This window comes from Eretmochelys imbricata, chromosome 1 (genome assembly GCF_965152235.1).
Source record: "Eretmochelys imbricata isolate rEreImb1 chromosome 1, rEreImb1.hap1, whole genome shotgun sequence".
NCBI lineage: Eukaryota > Metazoa > Chordata > Testudines > Cheloniidae > Eretmochelys > Eretmochelys imbricata.
In genome coordinates, this window is record NC_135572.1 from 52,286,819 (window position 1) to 52,314,640 (window position 27,822).

The 27,822-nt window shown below is 38.5% G+C and overlaps 1 protein-coding gene across 5 annotated transcripts in view; it reads left to right on the forward strand.

Moving 5' to 3' along the window:
* The window catches only part of NBEA (neurobeachin), an 843,583-nt gene that overhangs the window by 807,242 nt on the left and 8,519 nt on the right, over nt 1-27,822 (forward strand). For 3 of the 5 annotated variants that reach the window (XM_077806446.1, XM_077806454.1, XM_077806462.1), the window contains 5 exons: nt 4,782-4,871; nt 6,641-6,833; nt 11,259-11,330; nt 15,057-15,212; nt 17,635-17,805. In XM_077806446.1, coding sequence (XP_077662572.1) covers nt 4,782-4,871; nt 6,641-6,833; nt 11,259-11,330; nt 15,057-15,212; nt 17,635-17,805 — 682 coding nt within the window. Of the gene's footprint in view, nt 1-4,396; nt 4,460-4,781; nt 4,872-6,640; nt 6,834-11,258; nt 11,331-15,056; nt 15,213-17,634; nt 17,806-27,822 lie in introns of all 5 variants that reach the window. The other 2 variants (XM_077806437.1, XM_077806429.1) reach the window with 1 other exon arrangement.

Sequence of the window (27,822 nt, forward strand, 5' to 3'; positions counted from 1 at the left end):
CATTAGAATAATTGACAAATGGGAAGAAAATGAAGTAGCTCTGTAGCCAGTAACGTCATTGTTTTATTATTTGTAAATAAAAATATAAGTAATTTTAAGAAATCCTCCCACTCCTTCCATGCTATTTAGTTGTCTGTAATTACATGCATTAAAGTGATTTATGCTTCATGTTTTACATAGGCAGCGTTGGTCATTATTATCAAAGAGGGGCTAGTTGGATTAGATGGACCAGAGGCTTCTTCCTCAATAATAGTCCCTGTGTTTCTCCATGTTCATCTTGAAAATATATTGGAGGAAAATAAATAATAAAAAGCCATTATACCATAAAATGTTTCTGTTTGTGTTTACAAGTTCAGTCAGTAATGAAGAAACTTAATTTTTTGGAAAAAGAAAAGGAGTACTTGTGGCACCTTAGAGACTAACCAATTTATTTGAGCATGAGCTTTCGTGAGCTACAGCTCACTTCATCGGATGCATACAGTTTCCACAGTATGCATCTGATGAAGTGAGCTGTAGCTCACGAAAGCTCATGCTCAAATAAATTGGTTAGTCTCTAAGGTGCCACAAGTACTCCTTTTCTTTTTGCGAATACAGACTAACACGGCTGTTACTCTGAAACCTGTCATTAATTTTTTGGGTTTTTTGACATTTAATAAATGTGCCCTTTTTACCTACTACCCTCGTAGAAACAAAGATTCCCTCTGTCATTTAATGGAAGAATTGATTTCTGTTTCTTTTATGTGAAAATAAAATACTCACCCAAAATGCCAAAGTCAGGTCACACTAAGAGAGAGACAAACATAGCTGCATGTTCATTCTTCAGGATGACAATAGGGCTTGATCCTGAAAGGTGCAAGCACCTTCAGCTTCCCAGTGGCCTGGCGTATGTCAAGCATATCTGTAAATGTGAAAATATAAACACAAGCATCTATTGCTCATGAGCAAAATACATCATTTTTAGAGTATTACTTATTGTAACCAAGATGTGTCTATATTGATGTGCATCCAGGGCTATGTACAACATGTTTATCCATTATCTACTCTAGGAGAAACAATATTTTTATTTTGAACATTATAAAGTTATATTTCTCCTGGTTATATAAATGAGGATCTTTGAGCTGGATGTCCTTTTCAACTTGCAAACAGCCAGTAATTTAGCAGATTCATTTTGTTTCCTCAGTCGGACCTGTGAAATACAACTAACAGCTTTGGGACAGGTATCCCCTAATTCCTTCCCTTAAGACCTTGTTTTATCTTTCTGTGATATAAAAGCTTGACCATACACTACCAAATGCTCCCTAAAGTGTTTGAGTACAAATCTTGTTTTATGTATGGTAGAACAGCAGGGAGTCTCTATTCAGTTCCTCAAATTACTTTCCTGCAATGCCTTACTAAGTAAGCTAACACTAATATAATTGTAGTTTTGCTGTTTCACTGTTTCAAAGGCTTTAAATTTGGTAAGCTAGTGCTTTCAGAGCTAATGCTCTTTCTCCATTGAGGACATTTTGAAGGTGAAATAAAAGTAAATGTAATTCGATAAGAAAAATATTAAAGTAGCTAGAATGATTGTGTGTTTCAAGGAGTGATGGTAGTGCTTTGTACATTAGTACTGAGGGCTTGATGGATGGGAGAAAGGAAAATGATGCATTGGAATAGAATTTTAAGGAACATTATACAAAGCAAGAGATGTAATTATTTAGAAAAAACAATTCTATGCCTCTACAGGTCCTGTGATTAATTTGAAATACTGTAAGTGCACTGCCAGTTATATAAAAATTGTTTATAATAGCTATTTCCTATTCCTGCCTGTTGCTTGAATTACTAGAGGTGTTCTGGGGAATCTGCTTTTGATCTGTGTATGCTATGATCTAGTATACTGAGCCCAGGGCTAGGAATCAGGAGAACTGTGATCTATTCCCAAATTTGCTGCAGGTATGCTATGCATCCTTAGGCAAGTCATTTAACCTCTCTGTGTCTCAGTTTTCACCTCATATATAAAATGGGAATGATAAGACTTATCTACCTTTCTAAAGTATTTTGAGCTGTGTGGAAGAAGAAGAGCTAGACCTGCAAATTCTTATTATTTATGGTGCCCCTTGTGCAGTAGCATAGTAATGTTAGATGCATTTTAACAAAAGCTATTTATATAGTTTCATTTCCTTAAAAAGTTCCAAACATTGTTTTAAAAAAAGACATTTTCACAAGAAAAAGATAATACTTATCATTCACAGAGGGATTTAGGATTGTTTGGGGTTTTTGTATTTAGTATCTTTGTGAGTAGAAGCTGACAACAATACCCAGTATTGCCTGTTTACAGATTAAGACCTTGATCCTGGTACTCGTTCAATTCACTGCCAGGATTACCAGTAACTTCATTGTTTTCAAGATCAGTAGCATAAAGTAAAGGTAGTGAACATTTACTAGAACATCTTTAGTTGTAAAATAATGGATACTGTTGACAGGTAAGTTTTAAGTGTCCATCTCTTGTCATCTGAACAAGTCATCCTGGTTTTCCATGGTATTCTTCCTTTCTCCCTCCTCTGCTATCATAAATCTTCTTGAACTGCCAGGCAAAGTCAAAAACGTTTATGTAAATTGTCTTTATAGCTGAACAATCAGAATATTCCTGAGACCGGGCAACATGAGACCAAATGAGTGAATCAGAACTGGGCATTAGTTTACAAAATGTAATAATTAATTGCAGTGCTTCTACAAGAGGAGGAAACTATCAGTACTGCAACCATTATAAAAGCTGGTAGAGGAATGTATGTTTTGTGATCAATATTGCTAGTAAATATAACAACTCACATTTGTATTTCAAAATATGATTCTTAAAAAGCACTATTGTAATAACTTTGATAATTGTCTGAACCACTGATAAGTGGGAGTTATTTGCTTCAACTGATTATTACCAGAGTTGCATGGAAGCCTGCATATCCCACTATGTCTGGCATTAACTGTTGCTATTAGTCCTTGTTTGCACTTATGAACACCAAATTCACACAAATTAAAGCAAAAAATAAAAAGTGTTGTGACAGAATAACGTGCATAATATAAAATACTATGTCTGTGTTGAATTGAATCAAGTTTCTGTGTATTTAAAATACAGCTACAATGGAAATTTGCCAGTTTGCACCCATCTGTGATCCTGCAAGATGCTGAGCTCCTATTAGGAGATGAAGTCAATAGAAACTGAATGTGCTCCTCAGTTTCTAGGTGATACTCAGCACCTTGCAAGATAAGGCCTCAGGAGACCCGCTGCAAACTAGCTTGTTTTGTGAATTAATGAGTGAGTAAGCAATTATTATAAAAACATGAATAATGCATCACAAAATGGACTTTATTCACTCAGGGCCTGATCCAAAGCCCACTGAAGTCAATGGAAAGTCATCAACTGACATCAGTTAGACTTTGTCTTAGATTCTTATTTTGTCAGTATATTATTTATGATAATTCATTGAATATTAGAAATATATTGCAATAATATTTTGTAAATATTACCAAAATTTTTAATGTCTCTATGGCATCTATTACAGCCTCTTTTTTGAGAAATGGGGAGAGGCCAACAGTTGTTTTGTGTGGACTATAAAGAGTACATTTTATCAGACTGCACATTGAAGAGGTTCTACTGCCTCTTAAATTGTTTTAGAAGAAATAATATAATTTATCAGTGGGGTTTATGTTTTAGGGGGCTTTTTCAGGTGCTGTTTTCTTTGCATGCTAAGGTGAGAAAATCATTGACGCAAACAAGAAAATTATTTAGGGCACAGTCCTTTCAAATATATGGGTATATACTACTTAGTATTTTTTAAAATCAGCTGCTTAACTTAAAGTGTAGTTCTGGATTTTCTGAAATCCACTGAAATGCAGCCTGTGTATCTGAAAGGCATATAGAGTTCTTAAATAGTATCATTAGTGGAGACAGCAGTAAAAAAAATTGCCAGCAATTGTTTTAAATATAGCTTAAAAACAGTTATATGTCTGAGTGGGTTGTGTAAGTGGTTGAAACATTTCGGTCTGTGGGCCAGTTTCTACTGTTTATGGAGTTACTCAGTGTCATATACTGGGAGCAGAATTTGGTCCCGAAATTTAAAGTTGAAATTACTAATTATATATTTCATGGTTTTACAACCATCAATATTCTGTGGTATGAAAACTGATCCAAAATAAATACAAAAACTAAATATTGTCTTATCTGGTAAAAGAATACTACCAAGAAGTTAGATGATTATCTAAAGACTTTTATTGTAACTCCTGTAGCTATAGTGTATCTTGAAACAATATATTTCCATTATTTTTTTATTTTTAACTGCTGTGTTAGTGAAATTGTGATTGTTTTTTCCTTATACATTATCCATGAATTTTATTTCTCAATTTGCTTTCCCCCTCCTTTAAGATCCCAGAGGCGTATTTTATTAGAGATCCTCATACTTTCCTCCTTACAAAGGACTTTATTAAGGTATATGTGTTGTATTTGGTGCAAAGAAATCTCTCAAGACCTTAACTGCATGTCCTCACAGGTTAACATTTTCACATGTAACCCCAGCTACTGGAAATAAGAATGGTTATTTGGTTAACTGAAGCATGCTTGAAAGGAGAAGCAAAGCTTGTCTACAAAATACTAACACTTGGATGAGTCTGCAGCCTGAGAGAAGAGCACCCGGTGAATTTTCTGGACTTTTTTCATGGCTGACTTAGGATTTGCTTGCATTGTCAAATAGTGTGTTGACCTATCTCTTTGATGCATATTGATTATGACAATCACTCTCCTTTCCCTGCAGGCCATGGAGGCACAGATACAGAACTTTGGACAGACGCCATCTCAGTTGCTTATTGAGCCACATCCGCCTCGGAGCTCTGCCATGCACCTGGTGAGATATAACTGCTGGTTGGGAATTTATTTCCTTTCAACCTGAGGATCCTTTATAGGTCATAAAATACCTATTTAAGTAACACTTTCTTTTCATGCCCTGAGTTGCCTACAATGCCATAGCCCTTACTCTGTGCAGAAATTGCATGCAGGCTCTTGAACAGCAAGGTGGAAGTTGGAATAGCTCTAACTTCCTACAGTCACTGACTTCTGTTGCCCAATCTTGGATTTAAAAACTGCTATCTTCATAAATATGTATTTGCTGATTATAACCGCATGAAATAAAAATGACTGCATGCTTTTCTCATATTAAACATTTTGTTTCAAAAAAAGAGAGAAACGTTCCAGAGTGACTTATGAACATTGGCTGCTTGTCATGAATGAAGAAATGTAGTTCAAATCATGATGGAACCCTTCTGTCCATTCCTGTGAAAGAACACATCATGTCCTTGTAATTTCAATTTGAACTTCAGCATTCATTACCAACGCACTCTTTTATGTGCTCATTAGAGAATTATATTATGTAGCCAAAGTGAAAAATACTGATATCTGTCTGTATTAGCGTCTTTGGTGTAAACAGCTGAGGGCAAGAAACTTCCTATGAAGTTTCAGTAAATAGATCATAATATTTTCATTAGCTTTCATAGTTTCCATTACACATAAGGAAAATCACATTGTGCAAATGGCAGTTCCTCTGGAAATTTTAGTTTTGCTCTTTTTTAAATTAAACAGTATCTGCAAATTTACATGATAGCTAGATATTTTAGATCTTAAAAATGTAGATAATGTATTTTAGACAGCAGTTTAAATCAATAGATTCAGAAAAGCAAAAGATTACTTAAACTTCCTAGAATTCATCCTAGTTGATACAGCAGTTATTTTATGAAGACATCTAATACATTCAAACCGGGCTTCAAGAAGCAATGAACTTCAATTGCAGCAGTTGTACATTAAGAAAAACTTCTTAACTGTGAGGGTGGTTAAGTACTGGAATAAATTGCCTAGGAATTTCCATCATTGGGGACTTTTAAGAGCAGGTTGGACAAACACCTGTCGGGGTGGTCTAGATAATTAGTACAGCCACCAGTGCAGGGGACTGGAGTAGATGACCTCTTGAGGTCCCTTCCAGTTCTATGATTCTATGATTCATATAATCTCACTGATAATAAAAATGTTACTAGCCATGAAAAAAAATTATGTTCTACCTACAGAATCATGACCCTGATTTTATAATCATTTATACTTTTAAATATGATTTGTAAGAAATTAAAAAGTAAAGTCAATTCATGTAGTTTTCTCTAAAGGATTAACTTAAATCTATAATACGTTAGAAATATAACTAATCATCTGTGGGATTTCTGAGTTCCTCCTCTAAAAATTCTTGTTTCAGCCATTGGACTTTATACAATTTTATGTTTTTGATGTAATAATGGGTTAACTGACTCTTCTATTTGACTCCTATCTACAGTGTATGAATATTAACTGTTCTGATCGTTTTGTATTTTGATTTTTTGAATTAATGTTGATTTATCATTTTACAACCTGTAATGATAACCTAATGGACCTTAACCATACCTCTTCTCTATTTGTCCTCATGTAATGATCCAGCAATAGTTTTCCCTCCTATATTGCTAGTGCAGAATAGCATTGTTTTCCCTGTATGTACACGTGTTTGCCTACTCACTTTAACCTTGTTTTCCCTCAGACCTCCTCACTAATTGTGTTATCCCTTCTGTTTTCTTCTGCTCTCTTCTCCTTTCTACTCAACAGTGTTTCCTTCCACAGAGTCCACTCATGTTTAAAGATCAGATGCAGCAGGATGTTATAATGGTGCTGAAATTTCCATCAAATTCTCCTGTCACACATGTGGCAGCCAACACACTTCCCCACCTTACCATTCCTGCAGTGGTAACTGTGACTTGCAGCAGACTTTTTGCAGTGAATAGATGGCACAACACAGTAGGTATGTGCTCATAGATAGATCTCTTATTTAAATGTTCTGTACGCAGTGGATCTTATTTAGTTTCAAGTGGAGTAGCTGGGTTAATCCCACTCATCTACAGATAGGCGGCAAATTTTTACCCATTTATCCATGTGTATATTGAATACTCACAGTGTCCATTTTCCATGGTATCATTCCAAGAAGCACCCTCCCTAAAGCCACCACGTGAGCTTGGCAGCCAATTGCTTTGTGCTACATCGGTATCAATCTTTGATGTAACATTTTTGGGACAGTACTATTATTCTTGATGCCACATATATAATGCCACAATTTTCAGGAATACATAATACTAGCCTAGCTAGTATGTGTGTATCACTGTTCACTGTGTGAGGGAGTGTCAGCTATATTCAGATGTCTGTCACAAGAGCCAATAGTACAAGCAAAAACTAAAGGACTATATTCCTTGGCTCCACTTACAGTGTGTCCGGTATGGGTGAAGTAGAAGAACTTAATGATTACCCCTGTGAACAACTAAGTGGTCATCGATCTATTTCAACATTCCCTTCTATTCTAAATGTTTCTGTGCTCTGTCACTGTGCAATACACATGTCAATGGTGATGCACAGCTATCTGGTTAAAGGTAGTTTAAACAAATCCAGGTATCTGATTTATCATTACCTTTGAGTATTATATCAGGTACCTCCACATTTAGAGGTACCCAAAGTTTATCCAGAGTTTTACACATCTCTTTTTAAAAGAGAATTATATTAATTTTGCTCATCCCCATAGCCTGAAAGCTTGAAGGGCAAGAAGTAGTCATTGGCATATATAAACTGTGAAATGGAAATGTATTTGAAAAATGTTTTCTGTTCGGAATTAGTAATCTGAGCCTGCTACAGGTAGTGGCCATGTGACTAAAAGAGTCATTTGCTTACAGTCATTTGTGACACTGGCAGTTGAGGAACCCAATGTAAGATACCATAAACAAGTCAGTCTCCTACAGTACTTTAATACTAGTTTTAATAATATTGTTCTGTTAGTCTTTTGTAAATTTTTCAGGTCTTCTGGGGACATTGGCTAACCATCCTTGACCATTAGCAGGCTTCTTGGGGAACCTCCTAGTATGTGTTACTGTCTCCTCCATTTCTTAAAAGGATCTTTTAGTGGGCAGTAGAGCAGTGGGAGTAGTGAAACGCACCCACTCCCACCACTTTAGTGAGACAAAGGTAAATAATAGCTGGTGCAGTAGCTAAGGAAACCTCAGGTGTTCCCTAGCAACCATGCTTTAGTTAAGTGAAGCCTTATAGGCCTTGATATTTCCTTGAGGTTCATGTAACTATTTTGTTCACTTACATACATGTAAAATATGAACCTCTTTGCCAACATGCAGAATTCAGTTCACAAATCATATGTGAACTAAACCATGCACCTTTGTGCGACCTGGTAGTTATCTAAAATACCACAATGCTTTTTGGATAAATAAGGCAAAAGAGAAGGGTAAGCAAAACAATCAAGAAATTCAAAATAAATTCTACACTGTTCTTAGCTTTTACACTGTATGTGCCATTTTCTGTTACTTCACAACAGTATAATTTAGAACACAGTATCAGTCTTAATGCTGAATTTTCTAATTCTTGCTGGTTTGGTTTACAGTCTTAAAAGGTCTCTCTTGCCTACTTAGGTTTAAATTATACAAGAACTTTTAAAGGTGTATATTCTATTATAAAACTGTGGCATTATTTAATTGTAGTGTTTTTTACTTAATTATTCCAACAATAATAATCCAACAATCTAGCATTTAGGATAGGTTCATGAACATAAAACTGTGCACAGAGATACTCAGGTACCATCATAAGATGTAAACACAGCTTAATTTTTCCATAATAGCTTGTGCACACTAAGTCTCTGGCTTTCGAAGGTGAGATGTTAAATTACTGATTTGTAAAACTGATTTTACAAGGTTCATTGAGGACCCTCTTTACTTTAATGACATGCTACTCTAGACATTTATTTCATCAGTCGAAACTGACTATGTTATTACTAAATATAAGGATTGTCAGTGGAAGATTCTTAATTTAAGAGGTATGGTGAAAGTAAGTTTCAGATGTCTGGTGACATTACAAAAGATTGGGTTTGTCTTCTGACCTGTGGAAAGAGTCATTTGCCTCCCCCCCCCCCAACTATCCTGCACCGAAATTGTGCTACCTCCCTCACAAGTGCTTGCTCCACCAATTTTCCCTCTCCATCCCACCCCTTTTGTGAGGATTACTCGCAGTGATAAATGGGGGCTAAAAGTTGTGGCTCAGTAATATAGAAAAGAAAAAATCATTAATGTTTACAGCCTAGTATAGCAAACTCCTGTATAAGAAAGAAGGATGATTTGTCTGGCATTGATATACCATGCTCCTGGATACACATATCACAACAGTAACAGATAGTGTTTTCTGACATCTTTGGTTGACCAGGGGACTTTTCCTCTCCCTATCAGATTAGGACTTTACCACTGAAGTGTCCTCAGGACTAGACCGTTGCAACTCACTCTATATTAAGAGACTCCACAGCAATATACTACTACTGGTACATTATCTGAAACTACCTCACTATATCTACTTCTCCAAGGCAAATACACTTCACAATGACAATGCATCTAGAGAAGCCCAAGCTAAAACAATCAGGGGCTTGGGGCACAATATTCTGAGTCTTATGCAGAATCATAGAAATGTAGAAAGAAAAGGAGTAGTTGTAGCACCTTAGAGACTAACCAATTTATTTGAGCATAAGCTTTCGTGAGAAGTGAGCTGTAGTTCACGAAAGCTCATGCTCAAATAAATTGGTTAGTCTCTAAGGTGCCACAAGTACTCCTTTTCTTTTTGCGAATACAGACTAACACGGCTGTTACTCTGAAACCTGTCATAGAAATGTAGGTATCGAAGGGGAATTAAGAGGTGACTCAGTCCAGTCCCCAATGCTAAAACAGGATTAAGTATACCTAGACCATATATGTGTGTGTATTCATATTCTGCAGTAGTCTACATTTCCTTTTATGGAGACTTGGGAAGGAAAGGAAATAAATAAATATAAGCATCACTTTCCAGACATTTTATATTTATATATATATATATATATATATATATATATAAATTACATACATTGTAAGGGCAAACAGTCTAGTGGCCCGGCATGGAAAAGATTGTCATGCTATGTCCCGAGCCCAATTTAAATCTTAGTCCCCTCTCCCAATCATTTATGGATACCATGCGTGAGATCTTGCAACATGACTGATTCGCTGGGTCCAGAGTTGTACTTGTTAGAGGATTTGATAAATGTATTTTCAGTAAGTTGGCCACAACTAGTAGAAAACTCTGAAATGTCAATTCTGACTAAAACATCACAGATTATGGACAATAAGAAGTGCTTCTCACTTTACACAATGTCAGTTTGCAGCACAAAGCAAATTAGATACCATTTTCTTTTTAATTATGGGGTTTTTTTAAGTAAACTGAAAAAATAATGAAGCCGTTTCAATGAGCAGAACATTTCCACCCGAAGTGGATTTAGAACGTTATTCCCCAAATGGACGGAATTTATGCACTTGTACTATTATACTGCCATTTAAGATAGATCTGTTCTGTCAGAATAGTAAGTTAATATAAACTATCCATGTGTGATGGGAGAGGGGCTGCATCTTATAACTATCTCCATCACTCATTATTGAACATTCAGTTCAGAGAAATGTGTCAATGTTATCTTCTTCACACACATATAGGGGTCATCATTGTAAAAGCCAACAACAACCAACAGTTAACCACACTTATTCAAGATATGTGTTTCTAAGCATAGGAGGAAACTCTGGTGCAATACACTGTATGGTGACTCTTGGCAAATAATGACTTTTTTATTATAGCTCTACATTGCACCAACAGTAATGACTCTATAGTAGCACTTGTGTGGACTAGGATTGCTAAATGTGGCATTTTCCTGGCTAGGCCCCTGAAATATTCCTTATACTAGCAGTGGCTGGATTAGAGCTTTACACCACTCATGGATTTCCCTCCAGAAAAGGAATCCCCGGTTGGCTGTTTAAGCCAGTTTCCCTCCCCTTTTGTACCACTGTAATGGCGCTGAGGCTCTGTCCCAGTATTTGTATATAACATGGTGGTCTGTTACACCATTGTAAATCAGGAGTTGATTTGCTGAAGTGAGCAACAGCAGGTGTTGGCTCAAAGTTAGCATATATATTTGTATTTAATTTTATTTATTTGAGTAAATAACTTATATATTTTGTCACATGGAAAAAGGAATCTTAAAAACTGATATAACAAGAAATGGGAAGAAATTAAGCATTTATATGGGGTATAATCATTTTACAATTCTAATACTGGAAAAAGAATGTAAAAATTTCATAAGCTAGTTCCATATTTGTTTTATTCCTTCTTTCATCTGTAGGCCTCAGGGGAGCCCCAGGATATTCTTTGGATCAAGCCCATCATCTTCCCATTGAAATGGATCCATTGATTGGTATGTCAAGGATGAAAGTATGGTTATATAGTTGAAAACAGTATTTTCAAAAATTATTGATTAAGCTATATTTGTATGTTGTGCTTCATTTTACACAGAAAATAGGCAAATATTAATTCTTTTTCCAGTGCGTGCACATGTGCATTCTACTATTGGTGTGTGCGCACTGCACTCACAATCACCAGAAATATTTATTTCTCAGTGGTACCCCTTGGGGTAGATTTTCTGTGTTTATCTGCTTTTTTGTTGATCGCTGGTGCCAAGGAATGCCTCAGTCACTAGGCTTCAAGCCCTGCGTTTCCTGTAATAAGGCTATGCTCCTGAATAACCCACACTCAAGTGTGTTGGGGAAGCTCATACTGGGGACCATTGCCAAATTTGCAAGAACTTAAGCCTCACATAGAAAAAGATGGGAAGGCCAGGTTAAAGTTTCTGCTCATGAAGGTGGGACTGAGATTTCCATCTGAGCCAGGCTGGTCAGACTTAGCACCGAGTGCCGCAATGTCAGTAAGGAGAGCTGCTTCTACTGTGTCAGAGTCCCAGCACTGATCCTGATCCCCAGTGCCTAGGAAGGGTCATAAAAAGCAGACTACCAAAAGAGGATGATCCCCAGGACTCCTCTGCCTCAGAATTGCAGAAGCTGGCACTGTTGACTCCGGCACCTATGCAAGGTACTGTTGAGTCCAGAGCCAGAAGAAGCTCTCAGATCTGCGGCACTGCATTGTACCAACACTATTTTGGTACTCACCATGCTCGAGGTGTTTGCGACTGCCAGGGATTTCCTCTTGCTGTTGGTACTTGTGTCGCTGGCAGTAAAACAGCTATTGCTATTGGTGTCAGCAGGCATAGGGGAACCAGCTGGATCATTACAACTCTCAGTATCGGACAAACTTCACCTACCCATGACAGCTCGCCCAACACTACCATCAAAGGGGAAACCTGCGATGCTGGCCTCACTACAAACCTCTCCACCTATGCACCAATCACTGGCCCCATCGGGGCTGCACCCCTGTGGTCACTTGAAAAAGAGACATCCTCTTCTGAGTAGGAGATTGGGTCTCTTGTCCTCGAATCTGCACTCGTTACATCTCCAGACCTTCCCACCCTTCCATGGATCCAGTCACAGGAATACCATCAAGTGGTGGGCCAGGAGGTCACCGGTGTTTTACACTGATCCTGTGGCCCTTTTGGAATTTGTGGTGTTTTTCCCCAGTTTCCAGGGCATATTCCAGGTGCTCCTATTCAGTGGCTTCAAAAAAGGCGTCCTGCACCTTCCCACCAGGTGGGCACCTCTTCCCAACTCCGGTAGTGAGCCTGCTACCAGATTCCAGGAGCAGACACAACAGGATCCCATAGATCAAGAAAGGGAGGAAAAGCAACAGAAACCAGTGCTGGCCTCCTCATCCTCCTGCCCTGACAAGGCAGTCTCAGGAGGTGGCATGTTACCTCCTCCAGATGACTATAAGGTTCACCAGGAATTGTTCAAGGGAATGGCCTTAAATCTGGGCATACAGACTGAGGCAGTAAAACAGTCCTCCCACAGCCTTGATATTTTAGCCACTGCAGGTCCTCTCAATGAGGCCATTATAGAGGCTGCAGGTCCTTCTAAAGTCTTTCCTCTCAATGAGGCCATTATAGAGCTTGGTTAAGAGTCTGTGGCAGACTCCTGCATCCTCTCCCCCCACTTCAAAAAGGGCTGAGCAAAAGTGCTACGTACCTGCATAAAGTTATCAGCTCCTTTATACCCATCCCCTCACCTCCAGGTCCCTAATAGTATTGGCTGCCGACGAGAGAGAAAGGCAGGGACATCAGGATGCAACCTCAAAATCAAAGGACTCAATAAGATTAGACCTCTTTGGTAGAGGAGTTTATTCTGTGGGTGGGGGTTACAACTCAGAATTGTAAATCAGCAGATGTTGTTGGGCAGACGTGATTTTAATACATGGGACTCCATTCAGAAATTTAAAGACTTGCTGCCACAAGATGCTAGGCAAGAGTTCTCCTCCCTAGTGGATGAGGAAAAATCGGTGGCAAAGGTCTCATTATAAGCTGCTCTGGATGCGGCTGATATGGCTGCCAGGTCCATGGCTTCAGCAATGACCATGCATAGGAGTTCCTGGTTACAGTCCTTGGGCTCCCACACAAGGTCCAACAGACTGTCCAGGACCTGCCCTCTGAGTGATCCTCATTCTTTTCGGAACAGAGAAAGATAAAGCTCCATAGGCTAAAGGACTCAAGGATGACTCTGAAGTCCCTTAAGTTGTATATCGCAGCGCTTTCCAGGAAACACTACAGGCCAATAATCCCTCTATTACTCTGCCCTGGCTACCCGTCAGGACCTGCAGAGAAAAACGAATAGGGATTATAGGCGTAGACCACCTTCTCCTACAACTGCATTAATTCCCATCCCACATAGATATCCAGGGTGTTTTAAGCAGGCATTTTGATGGGGCGCTTGAGGATGCAGTTCCCATGATGCCAGCACCTGTTTTTCATTTATTTGCAAACCACCTTTCCCACTTCCTCTGTGCTTGGCCCCATGTTGTAGCTCTGTTAGAATGGATTGTTGGGGCCTATGTTTTTAATGGTCATTGTTTTGCTTTAACTGTAAAACCTTGCTGTGGGATTTTCTAATAAAAAATTTTCAATAGAAATTGTGTGTGTGGGAGGGTCTTTTAATAGCACTTTTTGGAAGTATCAGTGAAAGCAAGACGGTAATATGAAGTGTCTCAAAGCGAAAGGTTCCCTTTTCTTTGTACTAATTAATTGCTGAAAGGCTTGGTGTAGAAGTAGTAGTTCAGGGGATTTATCCTTCACTTTCTCATTCTGTATATTCATTTTTATAACCAAGTTTGAAACAAGATTGTTTTCTCAGATGTTATCTCATCAAAGAGTGAAGGATTTAAACATAATAACCCCAATTAGCGATAATAGGAATTTTTGGATTACTGAGAAATATCTGCATAGTTCCTGTGCCCATTGATAGGAGAAACATGTCCTGGGCGTATTAGCCCCTTACTTCCAATCTTTCCTGACTAACAACTCCATTTCAGAGCTGGCAGCTAGAAGTGTTGGATCTGAGCTCGATAGCCCATTCAGACTTCCTCCACCTGGGGGATTTCCTGCTGGTATTGCCTCTCCTGACACTGTGTTCAGTGCCGGCTCCATACCTGATGAGCAGGCATATTTTAAGAATGCACATAGGATTTAAATAGCTGCATCTGATTGGGTCTGTCAACCCTATGATCCAATTAAGTCTCTGGAGGTGTGGGTTACATCAAGGCCACATAACACAAGATGGGATCTTCACCGCAGATGGTACACCACCAAGAATTGACTCCATACAGTTTGTTTATGTTAGGACTGGGATTATAAATGGACCTCGTTCATTTTTCCATAAGTTCAGTATGTAGCTTTTTTATCGGAGAATACTTCAGCAAAATACTTAAAATATTATCACATATTATACGTGTTAGGCTGTTTATCAAGAATTGTCACAGCATATAAAATCTTTTGCCTTATTCAAAGGGAAACCTGAAGACTCACAATAATTTTATATTTCTGACATCCAGTATAGACAGCTCCAAATGTTTATATTCAAAATGCTTACTGAACAACAAATTCACAGTTCATTGAAAGTTAAATGTATTCATTTTCTCCCTTAAGTGCATGACAGGAAGGTGTTGGAATGGCTTATTCATAAATGTGTTTTGCATTTCTTTACAGCCAATAACTCTGGTGTGAACAAACGGCAGATCACAGACCTTGTGGATCAGAGCATCCAGATCAATGCACATTGTTTCGTGGTCACAGCAGATAATCGCTACATTCTTATCTGTGGCTTCTGGGACAAGAGCTTTCGGGTTTATTCTACAGAAACAGGTGACCGTAAACACAATAGCCTGTTTCTTATGGGCTCTTATGTCACTATATGGCTTAATCATAGTAACAGTATTTAATGTAGAGTGCTTACTTATCACCCAAGAAATTATAGAAATTCTTCTTTATAAATATCTGCTTGTAATAGTTTACGGATGTTATTTTGAAGATAATGGGTGTAATAGAAAACCAAAAAGTTTACTGTTTTGCTAATGAAAGCTATACAAACCATTGTGATATTAATTAATTGATTCCTTGTGTAAAAAGGTGAACCAAAGCTATTTATTCAATTACAATCTTTTTGATTTTGTGGGTTGATTTGTTTTACATGGACTCTACATTCAGTTGTTTAGTTTTAGTGATAGTGTGTGGTTCTTTGTTTGGTTGATCTAATGTGAAAGCAAATTTACACAATATACTACCCATAGTCAGTAGGATTTTTTGTTTCTTTGTTTTTGTTTTGTGTTCTGATCAAATTTCCACTGTAAGATATTTGGAGCCCATATTACTTAAAAATTGATTGGAGTATTAGAAAAAGATGACTAACATTGTAGGTCTGCCGTTGATGTTAATGTGGGACAAATATATGTTCTTTCAGTATAATAATGTAATATCGTTATGGAACAGTTCATTTGATTTTATATATTGACAATCATTCATGAGCCTATGTAGAATCATAGAATATCAGGGTTGGAAGGGACCTCAGGAGGTCATCTAGTTCAACCCCCTGCTCAAAGCAAGACAAATTCCCAACTAAATCATCCCAGCCAGGGCTTTGTCAAGCCTGACCTTAAAAACTTCTAAGGATGGAGATTCCACCACCTCCCTAGGTAACGCATTCCAATGCTTCACCACCCTCCTAGTGAAAAAGTTTTTCCTAATATCCAACCTAAACCTCCCCCACTGCAACTTGAGACCATTACTTCTCATTCTGTCATCTGGTACCACTGAGAACAGTCTAGATCCATCCTCTTTGGATCCCCCTTTCAGGTAGTTGAAAGCAACTATCAAATCCCCCCTCATTCTTTTCTGCAGATTAAACAATCCCAGTTCCCTCAGCCTCTCCTCATAAGTCATGCGTTCCACGCCCCGAATCATTTTTGTTGCCCTCTGCTGGACGTTTTCCAATTTTTCCACATCCTTCTTGTAGTGTGGGGCCCAAAACTGGACACTGTACTCCAGATGAGGCCTCACCAATGCTGAATAGAGGAGAATGATCACGTCTCTTGATCTGCTGGCAATGCCCTACTTATACATCCCAAAATGCCATTGGCCTTCTTGGCAACCAGGGCACACTGTTGACTCACATCCAGCTTCTGGTCCACTGTAACCCCTGGGTCCTTTTCTGCAGAACTGCTGCCCAGCCATTCGGTCCCTAGTCTGTAGCGGTGCATGGGACTCTTCCGTCCTAAGTGCAGGACTCTACACTTGTCCTTGTTGAACGTCATCAGATTTCTTTTGGCCCAATCCTCTAATTTGTCTAGGTCCCTCTGTATCCTATCCCTACCTTCCAGTATATCTACCTCTCCTCCCAGTTTAGTTTCATCTGCAAACTTGCTGAGGGTGCAATCCACACCATCCTCCAGTTCATTAATTAATATATTGAACAAAACTGGCCCGAGGACCGACCCTTGGGGCACTCCACTTGATACTGGCTGCCAACTAGACATGGAGCCATTGATCACTACCTGTTGAGCCCGACAATCTAGCCAGCTTTCTATCTACCTTATAGTCAATTCATCCAGCCCATACTTCTTTAACTTGCTGGCAAGAATACTGTGGGAGACCATGTCAAAAGCTTTGCGAAAGTCAAGGAACAACACATCCACTGCTTTCCCCTCATCCACAGAGCCAGTTGTTATGTAAAATCATTTTGCAGAGCAGGAAGTTAAAATCCATGGAGAAATGACTGTTGGGCAGGGATGGTGTCCCTAGCCTCTGTTTGCCAGAAGCTGGGAATGAGTGACAGGAAATGGATCACTTGATGATTACTTGTTCTGTTCATTCCCTCTGGGGCACCTGGCATTGGCCACTGTTGGAAGACAGATAGTGAGCTATATGGATCTTTGGTCTGACCCTGTATGGCCGTTCTTATGTTCTTTTAACATTTAAGGTCAGGGCTTGGGGTGTGGCTGATCTGCACAGAGCACAGGTCCAGGAAGTGCAAAGGTGAATAGTTTAAAGCCCACCTTTGCACTTCCCTGATCCTTGAGCAGCCTCTGTACAGGACCATCTGTCCTACATCAAGTTAGAGGAGCCTTTGGGCTGTTCAAATTACTGCTGGCTACAAATGCCCAAAAGGGCCAAAAACATGTTGAATTAAATGTATTTGGTTTCACTGTTTTTTAAATGTGCTTGTTGTCACTTGTATAAAAAAGAATGCGAATACATACAGAAATCAAACTTGTAATTTCTTCTACTGCAGGAAAATTAACTCAGATTGTTTTTGGCCACTGGGATGTAGTTACTTGCCTTGCCAGATCAGAATCCTATATTGGTGGTGATTGCTATATTGTCTCTGGATCTCGTGATGCTACATTGCTTCTTTGGTACTGGAGTGGCCGACACCATATTATAGGAGATAATCCGAATAGCAGTAAGTATATATTGTGATAAACACCTACTAACTTTATATTCTGTATCTTGATTTTTAAATCCATTCCATTAACATCAATAAAAATTATAAAATGTATACATTATTCTTGTGAATTGCAGGTACAGTATAATAATGATGAGAAATTAGTTCAGAAAAAAAGTGAATATAGATATTTAAATGGCTTATGTGTGGTAAAAATATTTTTGATAAATCATTTCAAGGCCTAATCATAACTTGAGAGCCTTTTCTTAAATTCATAATTATTCCTATCACCTCTATCATCCTGTTGCAACATACTAGAACAAAAAGGCTTGGCTTTGTACCCTCAAGAGTCAGGATATGTAACTCCATATTTTGATTTCTCCTTCCCCGTAACTGTTTCCATTCCATTTTAATTCATTAACTTTTGTTATTTTGTAAGGTCATCTCCTCTCCCATCCATTTTTTTTTCTTTTTATGCTGTATTGCAGATGTTAACCTGCACAAACAAAGGTGTCACACGTATCAGGGAATCAAATGAGTAACTTTGAGGAACAGTCTTAAAGGGGAGTACAATATTGGTATAGAAGTGGTGTGTTGGAATAAAAATAGGGAAAAATAAAATGTCAGTAAAAGTTTCCATGTCATTTGTGAGGGAAGGCTAGATTTATTATTATTTATTATTATTATTATTATTAGTATTATGTTATTCCTCTGTGGTGGAAAAGGGCAGCTTTCTAACAGTGCACCAGAACAGCTTGGGACAAGAGTAAATCAGATAGATATAAATATTCGGTAATCATTTCCTGAGTCCCTATTGAGAAAATAGATAGTAAAAGGCTAAAATGCACTAAGAATGCAATTAGAGGAATTTTTTGTTGATCATTGAGGTAATCAAGATGTTTGCTATTGTCTTTCAATATTGGAGTAAAAGTGTTTACTGTTCTGTCAGCTAAAAACTAATGGACTCCGAGATGCAATTTGTAAAATTGTAGAACAGTTCTGTGAGTGTTCTATAGAATTTTGTAGACATTTTGCTGAATGTGGTAAGAGCCCAAAGTGCAAATATTTACAATATTTATGCATTTCCGAGACTTTTATTCTGCTTGCATTATTTGCTGAGTTTTTAAAAAGTTTTACACAGTTATGTTACATAGAAGGAAGGAATTAATTATCACAGATTTGGAACTATAGGGGAGGCTAGTATGTACATATATAATATATACACATTCTCATCCAGGGAATGTCGCAGTAGAGGTCTGATAGCAGAGATAGCAAGAAAGATTTTATCCCTTATAGTCATGACTTCATAGTGACTGTTTCACACTAATCATTTTCACAAAGATGAAATGGTGTGTTTTGTACACATTTTACAGTCCTCACAAAGATTGTTGTTATTGGAGATACAAGGGTTAAGTTAATGAAATAGTTCTGTTAGGAAATATTTCTTTGTTGCAGCTACATTTCTTATGCATTTATTGCTAGTAGATTAGGACTTATCTTGTAGGAAAAATGAAAGTAAAATGTTCTGTGTAGGTTAAATCCAATTAGTTAATATCTTTAGAATGGCTCCCTAGAAAGATGCAGATGATATTTTCAGAAAAGGATTAGTTTCTTAAGAGCTGTCATCTGGAGACACAGATAAGATATTTTATATCACAGACTGTAAGGAGGTGAAGAATTCAAAGAAAAATGTAAGGCTATAGTAATTATGTGGGCTGGGTGCTTGACTTTATAATGATCTCTTAAACTGAAAGACAGTTAATTATCAATTTCAGCTTTAGTGCATCCAATTACCAAAAGGAACTTTAGTTGGTTCAGAAAACATTCTTTTCTAAATCACCATACTTTATTTCATATTTTCAATTCTGTATTTTAAAACATTGTATGTGTACTTACGTATAAAACATAAACCGTGTTTTGACTTAAAGAAAACATAGCTGTGGCAATTAATAAATTATTTTCAAATGTATTGTGAGAAAAGATTGTCAGGATGAACTCCTTACTGGTTTGGCTACAGTTCATGAGAATCTAATATATTAGTTGGAATCCTGACTAAACATCACATATGTCAATAGTCAAACCTGTCAAACTCATGCAGAACTCTTTACTAAACAATCTGTATAGACATTGTGCTTAGCAGATGACCTCAGTTCATGATTGTCTGTGTGGGAACTAGTAGATCAGCTCTGGTTTAAATCAGAGGAATGGGAAATAATTGGTTTGGGTAAGAGTCTTGAAATGTGCTGCTCCAGCTCAGTGATTAAGAACTTGCTCACTTGGAAAGAAGGATGGGGATCTCTGTTACAATTTTACAAGGATTTCTCTACACAAAATGTATTAAGTAATTTATAACTTAGAATACGTTGCTGCAATCCATAACAAAAAGGGTTTTTTTGCTTTAAATTGCCATTTGTTAGTTATTTTCTGTGATGTGAGGAGAATGAAATTTTACAAAGTTTTAAAATGCAGTGGTTTCCCATAAAAATAGACTTAGAGAAATAAATTTGCCTCAGTATCTGAATAATTCCCTATCCCTCCCTAAAATTACAATAGTGAATACTATAAATGCTAAGTAACTTTATTTAGTTATTTGAGGCAAGTAGCAAGTTTTTAAGGATCACCACATTATATATGTCTGTGGGTAGAAGAAAATTGATTCAGGACAGTCTGAAATATTTCCAAACTGTTTTCAAATGGGTCTGAAACACTCATTATGGGCTATCCATCTGCCACTGAACTCAGTGGGAGTCTGTCTGTGGGTTTGAGTGAAAGCCAACTATGGTCCAATATGGGCCAAATTATGAATACACTTATTCCAAGGTAAGTGGAGCAATCTCAATGACCTCATTAAAATTACTCATTACTACACTGAGTGTTAAGTATTTGCAAGATCAGGCCCGATATATGTCAAATAGGGGAGATTTTCAAAGGCACAAATATGAGGTGGACACCTAACTGCCTTTGAAAATCTTCTCCATTAATGTTTTGTATTAGGGTTGAGAAATCTATTCATTAAGTTTTCATTTGTAAAGGTACAGTTAATTTAAGGGTAAAAGTTTGTTTATATGTACAATTCATAATACAGCAGAGATATTCATGTTTTAAAAACATGAAGAACAAATGTGACCCTCTTGTGTTTAGTCTCTCATAACTGCAGAGTGTTGTAAGACAGCATTAAATCCAATTACCAGTTTGTCCTTTTTTTCTCTTTTAACATTTTTTGGGCACTTGTTTGGCTTATTGCTACTGTAACTGTATTATTCCTCATAAAAGGCATACCAAAAACTATGTGATATGCACTAATGTTCAATATGTATTGTTACAGCTGTTTTATTTGTATATGCTATGATGGCTTTATTGAATGGCTCTTTCAAACAGGTGATTTTGAAACTAGAAAATTATCTCTATCTTTGAATAGAGACCTAAGTAGATGATAGAACTGCAGAAGAGTGAGGGACAGATGATTTCATCTGAAACAGACACAAATTCAAACACTAATTTGGAAGTGATAAAAATTAATTTGCACACTTTAATTGGAACCAGCCTCTTGCATGAAAGAAAGGAGAGCGGAGCAGGCAGTTAGTGCTAAAAGCTGATTGAATTTTTTGTCAGGTAGGTATGTTGGACTTGGCCGCTTATCCTCCTGAGCCTCTCTATGCAATATATTACATTCAGCCTCTGACTGGTGTTCTTTAAAAGGATCAATGCTATTCCTGTTTTGTCCCTAGAGCCTGAAATTTTATTGATCTTGGGACTTGACATTTTTCATTACATACCATAGCTTCCAACAGGATAGTTACAAGAAGTGTGAGTTAACACAGCTTTTTCTAACTGTGGTTGCACTGACCATTATAAATACGTTTTGTCGATCAACCCAGAGCTCAATTTGTGCACCTCTTATAATGTATAGTTCTTAGAAGTGCTAAATGTACATTGTATCTGTACATATGCTTGAAAGGGATGCTGGGAACTTCAATAAAGGAGCTTAGGCAAATTATCCTGCACTCTTGTTTAGGTTGATAGAGAATTCCTCAAACTATAATCTTTGACTTTAGAACTAATGTTTCTGCAACAATTTTAAACAACTTCTTCATATGGCTGATGTAGATGTAGAGCAGCAACTATAATTTCACATTTCGGTGGTTAAGCCAGGTAATTGTGCCAGGAGTAGCGGAGTGTATCGCTGTGATGCTTCCTTCATATTTGTGAATTGGGCACTGAGTTGTTATATGTTCCATGGTCTGTTCTGGGTGACCACAGCTGCAAACTGGAGAGTTTTTAATTTTCCATTTGTGCACCAAATTGATTTGATTTAATACACAAATGGAAATGTTAAACTCTTTCTAGGTTAACATTCCAGATTAAAAAGGTTCTGTGAATTTATATCTGAAAGAAGAATTATTTTAGACTCAGAAGAGCCACTAAAACTTTCCTTTATATTTTGATTCTTTTAATACCCTATATTTGCAAAGTTTAAACCTTGAAAGGGCAAAATTTAAAAAAAAAACATATCCCAAAATATTTTGCACCATGTGGACACAAATAGGTAGATGCCTGCACAGATATGTTTGCATATGTATTGTGACAGACCCAGACCAGTGGGGTACAGGAGTCTAGTAGAAGGCAGATATACTGGCCACTGGATGCATAGTTTTCTGTTCCCTGAGTGACCAGAGCAGGGCTGCCCTAGAGCAATCAGGAACCTGCTAGAACCAATTAAGACAGGCAAGCTAATTAAGACACCTAGAGCCAATTAAGAATTTACTAGAATCAATTATGGCAGGCAGGCTAATCAGGACACCAGGTTTAAAAAGGACCTCCCATCAGTTATTGGGGGGTGTGCAAGGAGCAGGTAGTGAGAAGGTGTGCTGCTGGAGGACTGAAGAGTACAAGCGTGATCAGGCTTCAGGAAGAAGATCCTGCAGTGAGGATAAAGAAGGTGCTGGGGGAAGGCCATCGGGAAGTAGCCCAGGGAGCTGTAGTTGTCACACAGCTGATACAGGGAACGTTGTAGAGAGCTGCTATCCACAGGGCCCTGGGCTGGAACCCAGGCTGACCCTCTATACCCCGATCCCCCCCACTCCTGATCGGGCACAGGAGGAGTTGACCTGGTCTGTGAGAAACACCAGAAGGGAAGGTCCAATTTGGAAAGGAATCTGGCCTGTCCCCGACCCACTAGGTGGGACACAGAGTCTGCGCGAATTGTTCTCCGTTTCCCTCATGCTGGCCAGTGATGAGGTTAGCTGAGTGAACAGCAGGTTTGAGCCTCTAGCAGAAGCGGCCAAACTGAGGGCTGCCGTGAACCACCAAAAAGCACAGGAGCCACCAAGGCAGAGGAGGAACTTTGTCACAGTATTGTCTGCTTGCATGTGTAGATGTTTATTTAAACCATTACGTGTTAGTGCAATTTAAATCCCAGTTTTTGAACTTGGCTTTTTCTTGTGTTCATCCAAAATGTGGCTATAACAGGCACTAGGTTTCAGAACCTCATTGTAAATCAGGTCCATTCAGTGTTCCACTGTGTCAATCCAAAGAAAGTTGGCATGAAGCTATTTGCCCTACCTTCACCTATTTGCCTGGTGACCAAAATATGCCTCCACCATTGTCCTATATTCTATGGGAAGTGAGCCCTTTTGGGGCTCTCATGTTGAGATAAGACACTAATTTCAGTGCTCCATCTCACACATCGGAAGTAATGCAATAAAAAGTACTTAGCATTTATATAATATTGCATCAATAGATCTCAAAGCAGGGTATCACTACCTCTCATTTTAAAGATGGGGTCAATACAGTGATTTGCCCAAACTCACTTATCAAGTTAGTGGCACAGCTGGGATCAGAAGCCAACTGTCCTGACTCCGAGACCTGGGCCCTCTGTATTGGAGCACACTACATTCCTCTTTTTAGCTTTCTTCCATCTATGCAAGATTCACAGTCCATTGCCTATTGTGATTTTTGTGGGTGTCTAAAGCTCCACAATATTCATGTTTCTGAACAAATAATGGAACAGTTCTGCCAAGATAAGATACTGTGAAGCTTGTCTTGAACTTAATACTATCAATAATCTTTCTTCGTAAAACATCAACTCATTGTAATTGGGCAACTTTCCCTAACTCGATAGCTGCATTATTTTCAGATGTAGCCTGGTAATTTTGACAAAATGTGTGCATGTTTTATGACTATAAAAACTAAAGATGATTATTTGTATCAACATCCAAAACAAAGCACCTCTGATGCGTTTATTTTATGTGTTTTTTTTTCTAAAGGTGTCAGTGATAAGATGCTTCTGTATCATACACGTATTTATTGAATTCAACGTCTATAGCTCAGTTATAGGCCTGTTCTTGTTCCCATCAAAGTCTGGGATGAAATGGGAACAGAATTTGACCCTATGTCTAAATCAGGCCTTTTTTTCCAAAAGAAGCCTAGGAGACATTTCCCCATAGCAATAGGTATATGTTACTTCCTCTAAGTGGTATTTTAATGGCAAGAAAATCCAGTGCATCAGAACAAATAATGACATTGTTCATATTTCTTTTTTTATTATAAAAGCATGGCATCTTCCACAGAAGAGCTTTACAGATGCATTATGCATTGCATTTTTGTCACAGAGATCAGAAGATCTTTTATTTTAAACCTTGCTGAAGAACTCAGTTGCCTGAAGAAAGGACTAAGTCTTATGTGCATTTTCTCTTTGTTTACCCTGTAATGATTTTTTTGCAGAGGTGCCATATTGGGAAAATTACTATGAGCTTATAGTGATGGTGTTTCAATTCATAGTGAGGTAGTTTCACCTACAGCTCCCTCTGTGCCATAGCCTTTAACCTCTAGCTGCATCTATCAGTTGTGATGTGACAGTGACGGAATATTTTGCTAGATTTTGAATGATTGCTGAGGTTCATGACATCTGTTCTTTGTGATGAAGTGTAATGTGGGTGAGGTTCTCTTCCCCATGCTGCAGTTTTCCCAGTAGAAAAATATCACTGACTATAATTTTATTTTCTTTCTTTGAGCACTAAGGGGAAATAATGTAAGTTTTGTAACCATTTAACTGTTACTCCAAATAATCAAATTCTGTGACTACATTTTACAGATTTATGAAGTATATTCAAAAATAGGATTTTTAAAAATCTGTAGTAAGGAACACCGTCAGTCTGTATATATAGGCTTTAATGTTTGCATATCAAAAGGATCATAGTTAACATCCAGTTTAATTATAAAAATGTTTGTTTTTCTACATTAACTCTGTCTTTGCTGATTTAAAATTAAATGTTTGCAGCTTCAATACGTTCTTGTGTTTTGCTATTCCAGAATAACATGTTACAGATAGTATACGGTTGTCTTTGGCAAAGTATGAGGAAAAAATCTTGTTACAAATTATGTTCTGCTTTTCTTTCAGGATTTAAAAGCACATGAGATCATTTAACTTAATCATTTATTAGTTTGCTCATAGTCTAATGACACTGTGTAATTTATCTTATCTTTAATACTTTATAATAATTTGATCAAGAGATCAAAAACCATGAGTTGGATCCCCAAAAACCCATGAGATTGGCCCCACAAATCATAAAACAGTCTAAAAACATCACCAAGCAATATTTTTAGTCTGTCTTTTGGCTTTTTAACTTTCTTCTGCTCTTCTGGCTCTGTGTGTGTGATAATTTCATGTTGAAAGTCAACCTTTAATGCACACAAACTGCACACCTCTCCCTGGTTCTTCAGATGGAGACTCCACTTACCCTCTCCTCATCTCTAAGACAGGGGAACTGCCATACACTTCCTGTTGCTGTCTTGACTCCCTCGATCCCCTGTCTTGCTGCTCTCCAGGGCTTATCCCTTTCCCCAGACCCAGTAGCACTTCCTCCACTTCCCTGCCTCACTGCTTCCTGGGGCTTCATCTCTACCTGGATCCCAAGTAGAGGAGAAATTGTGGGATCAGAGCTGCTTCTTATATCATTGCAAGAGCTCCTCTTGCAGATGCCAAAATCCTGTGACTCACAGTCTGTTCTAGACGGCCTACCCTGGCTGCTCGGAGGGTACTCCCTTTACTTACCACTACCCCTGGACTTGGGGAACTGCCACTCTGTCCTGTCCATCTCTTACCCCACCACTGTCATCTGCACCTGCCTCAGTCTCCCTCCTGCCTCCCACATCCTCAGCCTCCCTTCTGCCCTGCTCCTTCCTCAGTCATCCTCCTGCCTCCCACATCCTCAGCCTCCCTTCTGCCCCGCTCCTTCTTCAGTCTCCCACATCCTCAGCCTTCCTTCTGCCCCGCTCCTTCCTCAGTGTCCCTCCTGCCTCCCACATCCTCAGCCTCCCTTCTGCTCCCCCTGGGCCTTGCTCTCCCTCACTCTCCTCATCTACCTTCCATAGTGTCTCTGCACTCCTCACAGTCTGTGTCCTGTCTAGCCCCCTGAATCATAGCATGGAAGCCATGTGGGCATGGCTTCAATTTCATTGCAAATACTGTAGTAGGAAGTAGCAGCCAACTTTATTAAAGGCAGCTGGACTCCCACATAAATTATCGGGAAATGGTGGACATCTTGCTGGCTTTAGCCACATTGACAGTAATAGGAGATGGTGGCCCTCTTGAATAACGAAAATTCATGAGTTGGCATCCTTTCATCATGTTTTCAAGAGACGGGTAAAAAACACCTGAAATCACTAGCATCACGATGAAATCGCAAGAGTTGGCAATACTGACTCACAGTAACTGTTCAACCAAATAAACACTTGGACCTAGATTGTCCCCATCAGAGCCCTGGGAAAGCTTCCCCTGCAGGACACTCACCTGGCTGCTGTGTGTGGGTCCCACACACTGGGCTCGCATGCTTTTAAACTTTCCTTGATCTTAGTAGGCTCCAGCTGCTGTGTCTTTGGCTCTATGGCACACTTCATGGGAACAGACTCTGTCTGTTACTCCCTGACAGATGTGGGATCTTGCATCCAGGACAAGTGCTGATCTCTCAGACTCTCCGGTAGTTTAAGTACACCCTTTTGCAGAGTTCCATCCTTGTGATCACTCTGGTTTACATTTAATTTCTCCATGGACATATGATTGTTGAAGCACATAATAGACAGACTTTGCTAAAAGAATTCTAAAGCAATTACTCTTTTCTTTAGAGAGCACAAGAGATATACAGGTCCAGAAATAAATATGCTATATGCCCTTCCCTGATTTAGTTTCTTCACCGCTGTTGGGTGTTCCTTGGGATTTGGTCAGTGTCCTTTACGGTGTCCAGGATCCCATCTCCTTCACTTGACTTCTCTGAATCATTGGGTTGTGCACGTGGACGCACTCACTTGTTCTTTTCTCTCTCTCTCAGCTTGTGAGAGTCTTCCTTTTATGCAGTTCCAGTCCCCACTGTGAGGGTGACCCCAATAATCAGTCTTGTCAGGTAATCAAAGTCACCCACTAGGTGGTCTGTTGCTCAGTTACCATCTACCTTGGCGGACCAGTTTTCTTGGTAAGGCCACCTTCTTTGTCTAAATCTGTTTGCACTGGAATAGAAGACTATCAAGATATAATGACTTTTTTTGTGGTTAGCCCTGAGTCAGAAGTCCAGTCCAACCTGGAGGTACAAAGACAGAAGGCAGACAAAGCCCAAGTTCAAAATAGAGTTTGCAGTCTGACACAGCTATATACAGAAGGCCAGATCGTCAAAGATATTTATGCTTCTAACTTCCATTTAAATCAATCTGTAGAAGTTAGGAGCCATTGAAATCAGTGGAAGTTAGGAACCTAAATACCTTTGAGAATCTGGGCCACAGTTCATAATCTCAAACAAAATTCATGAATTGTACATATACTGATTTCCCAAATTGTCACAGTCCCCTTTCACAGAAGAACCCACAGAATGGGAACACAGACTGGAAAATCCATAAGATTGTTGCATCATCTCCTCAGATTATTCTACCCCACACATCATACCCTTGGATATATAAAAGCCACATAGACAAAGAAACCACCAAAAGTCAAACTCAATCTCTAGCAAATCCCTGGTCAGATACACACAGCACATGTCTCTTTCTGCT